This window comes from Chrysemys picta, chromosome 6, assembly GCF_011386835.1.
Source record: "Chrysemys picta bellii isolate R12L10 chromosome 6, ASM1138683v2, whole genome shotgun sequence".
NCBI classification, from domain to species: domain Eukaryota; kingdom Metazoa; phylum Chordata; order Testudines; family Emydidae; genus Chrysemys; species Chrysemys picta.
Genome location: NC_088796.1, coordinates 92,213,374 through 92,222,101, shown reverse-complemented (window position 1 = coordinate 92,222,101; position 8,728 = coordinate 92,213,374). Strand labels below are relative to the sequence as shown.

Genomic DNA, 8,728 nt, shown 5'->3' with positions numbered 1-8,728 from the left:
AAGATATTTGTATTCTACATTTAAATAATAATTTGTAAAATAAAATTTTAATCTGGGTTGAGAAATGGTATGCAATATCAGTGTGAAATGAATCAAACCAGTTGAGTAATAAACCCATTATAACCTGTTAATACTGGGATCATGGACAGCCCGTTAGCAGAAGAAGCACTTGATTACTCAATTATATTTTTCTTCTATGGTCTGAAGCACACTACACAATAGTTTTTAAATTTTATTTCTAGTATTTCTAAATATAAATATTTCTTGATTTATTATGAAGCCAGAAAGATGATGTTATTTAATTTTTCACCCAAAATCAACTGTACTGTAAAATATTTGGCTATACAAGAACATTAATGAAAACAGAAGCATTTAAAATTTGTTTGTAACAAGAAAACAAATTTATTGATTTTTAAAAGACAAGACACAATTTTGTTTTGAAAAACACAAGAAAGCTAGCCTGAGTTCAAGTCTGAAATATTCAGAAAAATCCTACTATCTTTAGTATGTTCCAGTCATTTGTTTAAACAACACACTAAAAGTTAATATATATTTTTATAATTATAAAAGTTCCCCAGTTATTGTACAGTACACAATACAAATTGCCCACAAACTATTATTTAGCTCCTGCCAATTTTGAGAGGACATGATATACTAAAAGATTTAGCATTTCTCACAAAAATCACATCAGGAAATACATATTTACAAAATCAAATACATTATACAAAAAACTCATCACGTTATTCTGTAAAGATGTTTTCTTTAAATAATTAAAAAGTATATTTAACTGTAATCCAAAAACTGGAAAAGAACATTACATTATCTCACACATACAATCTACAAAAAAGTTGCTTACCTCATTTACATAACATATTCAGTCAATTGGAAAATAAAAGTTCAAATATCTCCTAGTGTTACAATGTTTCTGTGCTTGTGGGACTGAATAATGTAATCTGCCACTTACTAAGTGAAATTTAAATGATGGCACTTAAAAAAAATAAAAATAAACACAACAAAGGAAGTTACCTAGAAGGTAAGAAAGCCCTGAGTGATAGTAGAATTTACTGATTGGTAAGCACTACAATTAACCTAATTAAAAGTTTACCATCTCAGGCACAAATTTCCAAGTTTTCTAAAGGCACTCACTTAAAGTTTCTGTAACAGTCTCGCTGGTTACTACTGTAAATCCAAATTTTTGATGGCAACAAGTGGGGATGGGATAGGGGTAGGGAACCTGCTTTGGTACAAAATGATACCTTTTTTGACCAACAAATATTTAAAATCTATATACTGGGTTATTTTAATTTTGTATGTAATGTATAAATATAAGCCAAATCACCTTAATATTTCATTCAAGGAAAATTTACTTGGGCCCCTCAGCCACTTAAAAGCTCACCAATGAACCCCTTGGCAGACATCATCCTCGCATCAAGGGATAGCTGAAGAAGACGACTACTTGGGATCCCTTTAGCACTCCTTATGTAAAAAAATCTCTTGCTAACTTCAGTAGTTAACTTTCTTGAGCCTGAAGTACTGAATCGGGTCCCTGATAATCGTGAGTCAAAGGAGGTTATTCCTCCCAAGTCCTATATTCTTTTGACAGTCTTTTATTGTTTTAGAGTGAAATTCAGCCTAGTACGACAGCCCCTGCAAGACCATCTGCACCACCTGAGCCGCATGTTAAACACGGCCCTGATTCAGGAAAGCAATCAAGAACCTGCCCAATTGTGACTTAAATGAGGCTCAACATCTTATCTGGGATGAATTTCACCCTTAACAATCAATGTAAATTAACAATTCTTACCAAATATTTCATTACTCAGGGCTTCCAATCCCATCATCATAATTTATTTAAAAAAATACAAACAAAACAAAAGAGTTAAAACAAATGTTTGAAAGTAAGGCATATTTGACTTCAAACAAAAAAGGCAGTCACTTTGTAAGTGGCTTTTACTATTTTTTAAGTAAAATTGGTAAATTAAACTCAGGTCTACTGGCACATAAAATCACTAGCAGCAATGATCAAGGCATGCAAACTGAGAAGCATTTACAGTAAATTATGAATAAAAAAATTGTTAAATTAAAACCCTTTGAGTATTGCATTTGTTTTAATTATGCATGAATTTGCATTGTTTATTTGACTAAAAAAAAGTTTACAACATATCTGCACTACACTACTGATGTAATTCCACTAAACATCTTAATATGAGACTTTTTTGCACTCAGCTAGACTAAAGCAAGCACAGCTGCAGATAATGGTGATCACTGGTTGATACTGCAGGGAACCAGTACAATATCTACAATATTCTCATATAGTAAGGTGACATTTAGAACTATTTTTTCAAAGAGTCTCCACCCACTTCTAAATTTGTGCCCTTATTTTTGTGTGCACAATTTATTTGTGAGAAAAAAGGTGTTTTTTCAGATGCCAAAATGCAGGTGCAAATTTATAGGTGTTTTTTTTTTTTTTAATTCTGACACTCAGTAAGGGCCATCCAAAAGTGCTTTCACAGATGAACTTGAACCAAGTGCCTCTATCTTCTTTGTTATCCATATGCCATTTCACAGTGACAAAATGTTGAAGTGGTATAAATAAAATTATGTTCTTTTTGCAATTGCGTATACAAAAGATTGTGCAGACAATTTAACTGCAAACATCTCAAATGTCCTGCAAAATTCATCCTTACTTATTATGACAGTTTTGTTCTGTTTTTATTCCTAAAGATTTCCATTTACAGTACTGGTGCTTTTCAATGCTACCCTAATGAGATTTTCAAAATAGTCTAAAAATAACCCTTTTTGCTAAACTCCCACCTTTTAAAGGCATTTTAAGTACTTCACAACTTGTATCTATAGGACCATATATTTGACTCCTTCATTAAATATTTATGGGATTATGAAACTAAAGGAGCTGAAGTACTATTTTGCTGTAGACAGTATACATAGATGGCAGTGAATATTTTAGCCTAAATCAATCAAGCCAACAAATTCAAAAGTCTATATAGTATGCAAGTATTTACTTTGGGAAAAAACATTTGTTGCAACATAACCAGACACTTAGATGTATACAGTATCTTCAGTAGCCTAATAATTAAATTACCTGAAAAGATTTTCCCCTTATCATGTGACTTACAATGCTCAAAGGGTTAATGCAAGGCATTACATCAAATTAATTTTCTAATACTAGAAATAAGCACTGTGTTTATGCTTCTATTCCAGTTTTTTTAAATCACCAAAGTATCAGAAATACTATAATTCCATTCATTGACTTATTTTAACCATGTATACAGAGGTTGTCCTGTTCCACAGAGACAAGGGCCCAATTTTCAGGAATTAGTACTGCTCTCCCAAATTAATATTTCAAATTCTAAAATTACTGTCAAAAACGAGTTCTACTATTACAGAGTTTATTGATTTCTTTTTATGGCTATAAATGATTCTTTTGTTCTGTGAAACCACTTCTGTAAATGAAACAACTGCAATCCATTTTAAACTAAAATATGTGTTTTCCTAAACAGTGCAGATGACATCTGGTAAGAACCACAAAGATATCAGATAAGGTCTTCAAATGAAAATAATTTGAACATAGCAGTGTTTCAGACATTTAAAAATACCTTGTTTTAAATTAAACAAATTTGTATATAGACCTATACATTCCTGAATGACAATACACCAGCATTTTATTGATTTTAACATTTGTGAAACTCAAGGCAGTAATGTTGCACATCGCTTATTTTATAGGTAAACAATTTTAAAACTATTCTCCAGATGTTGTGTAAGGAACATTATCTAAACAAAGATGCATTAAACATGCTACAGTACAAGAGTAAGCACAAAAAGAATAGCTAGTTGGAGAGACAAAAAGTAATTTTAAATCTAGTGTACAATGAGAAACATAAAAAAGTACCAACAACTTTGCATACATATAAAAACTTGTGAAAATTGGGCCCTGTGTTTTGAGAAAGTGGTTCAACAATACCCCCCCCACATTGCTCACTGCATTATTTGTGCTAAAGGGGGAGAGGGATATTTTTAAAATAATTATTCTGAAATCAGTGTCTGGATCAGATAAAATCCACAAATCACATAGGCACTGATCCTGCAATTTGTAGCATGTGGGCAAACTGTTGCACTCCCCCAGAGCACCAATGAAGTTAGCGGGCTTAAGGGTTGGCACTTAAGTCCAGCCACATGCTACACAGTGCAGAACTGGGGACAGGGTTTTTAAATCGCTGTTTTTACCAAAAATCATTAACCGTGCCCATATATTAACAAATAGCAAAAGTGTGCAAATTGATTGATTTATTACCACTCCATTAAATGTAAAAAAACAAAAACAGAAACCCACAAAACACCACCCAAACGTGTAAATATACACAGTATTTTACTTCATTAAAGGAGAGATCTTGTAAGAAAGTGATGTTATTTAAAATTGACACTGTAATCAAATTATAAACATGGGAATACAAACTCTATTTCATTCAATTAACTGAACATGTCATGATTCCAATTTATTTTGATAAATAACACACTTTTTCAGATCACCTCTAGTTAATTAGGATTTCTGGCATGTTAGATTTTCAGATTCAACAAACGTTCTGGTTTTCATCTAAGGCATAAAAATTATTGTTGGTTCAAACTGTGAAATACATTCCATTTTTATATTTACTCTTATTTTTTGCACAGTGGGAACAGTGAACAACTGGGGGGAGAAGTTGAATCATGGAGGACTTACAGGCTCCACCTCTGATAGTAATCCAAATTTGCATGTTACAATCACACTTTTCTCTCAGCATGAGCAAATCGAACATTAAAACAATACAGGACAATGACAAGAAAACATTTAAGGTTTGCCAACACAAAAGATGAAACCAGTAAATATAGCTGGTCCAATTCAGAACATTGGTATTAGAGCATTAAAAGAAACTACGTTGAAAATGGAAAATATTTTGTTATTTTTATATTTAATTTAACCTGTAAACAGTTCATAATGAACAATGAAGGGGAATAAATATTTATCACAGCTTAGTTTTTTTTAATGAGGGGTGCAGACACACTCTTTTGTATGGGAAAAAAAAAAACACAACAGGACACCCAAATGATAGCTGGGTGAACAAAACCTATGAAAGTTAGAGCTTGCATAAATTTCAAATACTGTAAATGACAAACCCTATCTTGCACTCTCTACTCAGGGAAAACACCCATTGACTGGTGCGAGCTGTAGAGCATGGAAAATTGGGCCCCAAATTCTGCAAAGTACAACTCTAAGCAATTTATACTTATTTTATACATTAAAAATGTTTACTAGTGTATTAAGAAAATTTACTTAATCTGTATCAGTTCTTGGAACATATGAAAACTCTAGCAAGAAAGATGTATGCTATAAATATACTGTTCATCTCACATGCTGTTCAGCCATTTGGTACATGTAAAAAAGATCAGTTCACAGACACACTAAATAAACCAGACTAAATAACTCCTTAGTTTTTTTTCCAACAGGCCCTTTCAATAAAACTGAAATGTTTGTGTGTGTGCTTTCCTTCATTTTTGGCTTTTTTGCTTGCTTGTTTATTTCCACTATTAGAACTGAGTAGATTTGTGTGCCTGTTTTAAAAATAATGAAATGTATAAAATAATCACACATGCCTGTGGGATGTTTCATGTCAATTAAAATGGGATGTACACACATTCTCTATGATTTAGCTATTAAACGTAATTGCAGACTGACACCCCACCACACATACAAATTGAAAACATGCTCTGCATTAAGTACCTGCTCATTTTGTTTACTTTCTAAAATTAAAAGTAGACAAGGGTTTAGAAAATATATAACCATGCTTGGGGCTGGGGTTAACCTACTTTGTTAACATTTGAAGTTGGCATTAAAGCTAGTTTTGCTTTCCAGATCCCCAAGCATATCTCATTTGTAATAAAGTGAAATTCAGCTAGAAACAAGAAAAAATAGGTTTATTGTCACTCTAAGAGGGATATTAACACCATTTAGTAATAAAAAATTTCCTTTATTTCTTTGAAGAATATGTAACCTGCCCTTACTTCTTAGGGAATTTGAAAATGACAGGCACACCTTGTTGAATGAATTTAAGAGTTATTAATAACAAAAAGTATTAAATCTTAGCTTCAGTTCTGTTTAAGGCACCATGTAATAGCCGAGGTACAATGATCCCTGATGTACATTCTTAAATGGCAATGGTCCATCTAGCCACCTATTCAAATTCTACACAATTGGGAATAAGTACAAATGAGGTGTGCCAGTTACACTGCCTTATTTAATTTTTGTAAAAATTTAAATCCACTTACTTTAAGAACCAGGAAATATTTTTGAAGTAAATATGATGCAGGTTGCTACATTCCTTGCATTCTATAAGTTATCTTTTATAAGAGCAGCAGATTCAACTACTAGTAGGAAAAAGACCTGGAATAGAAGAAAGTCATCCAGATGGAATGGTTTCCTGTATGTCCAGTTCAGCATAAGTAGCACATACACTTAAAAAAATCAAGTCACTTCTTTTTCAACTGCAGTATCTAACTACTACAGTCCCACTTAACAGCTGAAAGCATCTGTGCAGTGGTCTCAAATATAGAATCAGTAGTCTTCAAACAGAGGAACTGGTATGCAAATAAAATGTAAAACTGATGATTTCAATGGAAGTTTGCATTGTTTACATGATGGTCTGATAATTATGTACATTTATTACGTACACATTACCATTCTGTCATTTAGTCTGCATTCATGAATGCAGAAAACACACCTCTTCCTTAGATAAAGAAAACAATAGATCTTCCCAACCCTCCAGCATTATAATAAAAATTCCTAAAACTTTCCCACTGAATGCTCAGAAATGTGATCAAAATAGTAGTGTCTTCTAGTTCTGTCCAATGAAAAGCACCTTTTTATGACAAATTTGATGCATCTGCTGTCAAATGAATATGCCTCCAGTGTAAATCAAAGAAAATATTTCTTTTGATATTTCACAGAAGTGCATCTAATTAAAAAACTATGTATATTAAATCATCACCATAACTAACAATTAACATTAACATTTAAAAAAAAACTATGAAAAAATTAAATTACTTTAATTATAAGAGGACAAAAACATTAATAGTAAGCTTTGCAAAATCCTTCTTGACATGTGAACTAAGAAAACTCTTAATATTGAGTGAACAATGTAAAATGATTTTGTTTACAAAAAATTTTTTTTAAACAGATCTGGCAAAATACATACACCCATTCCATTTCACAACTCCAACAAAGGTAATGTTCAGCAAAGCTAAAATTTGACAACAGTCGCCTTCAGACTTATTCTCGTTTTTTCATATTAAGCCCAACATCAACAGGGCTAATGTAATCTGGGGGAAAAAAAGCTTTAATATTTTGTTAGACTGCAGTATATGTATTTCCAGTAGCACTGCATTGTCTGATAGTCTGAGTACTTGTGACAATGTGCTCATTGTGAAGTGGGGTCAGGAGGTTCTGCTGTACTCCACTCTCTAGTACTGGCTGCATGCAGCCCACCTGAAATGCCTGGGTTAGCTCTGTTTTCTCTCTCTTGGCTTGTGGCTCTCCAGATTCCTCTAGCTCTTCATCTATTTCGCTTTCAACTTCACTGCCCTCATCTGCACAAACAAACAACCATGAAACTAGCACACAGTGAAAAATAATTTAAATTCTGTGAATTACTAAGGCTTTTATTTTGCAAACAACACGTAAGATATGAAAAATGGAAATCTAGCTACCTGAGAAGGTATAAACTGAAAATTGAGATTTTACTGGGAAAATGTCAGTGCATAATGCGAGATTCATGTGTTCAATGAACTCTCAGCTTCAAACATTATAGTACACATTCTTAATATTGCAATTGCTTTTTTCCCCTTCAAGTCAGCTCAAACAAATATAATAGTGTCACTGAAGTAACAATAACTTTATACTTATATAATGTCTTTCATCTGCAGGATTAACACAAACTGAGGTGAAGAGAAGCTAAGTGACTTGCCCAAGATCACATAGCAAGCCAGTGGGAAAGAAGAGAACAGAGGCCAGATTTGCTGATTCCAAGGCTCTACTTAGAGGACCTAGAAATTTACCTGCTCTCTGTTATACTTCTTACTATTTAAAAAGTTTGCCAAATAACTAAGTGCTTGACAAACAATGGGCACAATTTTGCAGTCCTTAGAGAAAACTCTTATAGACTATCTATAAACAAATGTGTATAGATTCACTCACCAGCATGTAGCTAGTTTTGGGGTGGGATTCTGAATACCTACTAATGTATAAACAATCAGCCCTTTTAAAAGATTTTCTTATTAAAGGCCATATCTGCAACATCCTGTAATTATTATATACTGAAACATACTGTAGATATTATAGAACACTAATTCAGAAAACTATCACAATCTAGTTGTAGGATCTGCGCTACTATATTTTAGGGCTGTCAATTAATCGCAGTTAACTCACGCGATTAACTTGAAAAAATAAATCACGATTAATCGCACCGTTAAAGAATAGAATACCAATTAAAGTTTATTAAATATTTTTGGATGTTTTCTACATTTTCAAATATATTGATTTTAATTACACCACGGAATACAAAGTGTACAGTGCTCACTTTATATTTTTTTTTTATTACAAATCTTTGCACTGAAAAAAACAAAAGAAATAGTATTTTTCAATTCACCTAATACAAGTACTGTAGTGCAATCTCTTTATCAT

General features: G+C 32.5%; 1 protein-coding gene across 4 annotated transcripts in view; it reads right to left on the bottom strand.

Moving 5' to 3' along the window:
- Positions 1–378: 378 nt before the first annotated feature.
- Positions 379–8,728, bottom strand: part of RFX3 (regulatory factor X3) — a 218,616-nt gene continuing 210,266 nt past the window's right edge. For all 4 annotated transcript variants that reach the window (XM_042850636.2, XM_065549356.1, XM_008166006.4 and 1 more), the window contains one exon: positions 379–7,635. In XM_042850636.2, coding sequence (XP_042706570.1) covers positions 7,397–7,635 — 239 coding nt within the window. In that variant the 3' untranslated portion in view covers positions 379–7,396. The remainder of the gene's footprint in view (positions 7,636–8,728) is intronic.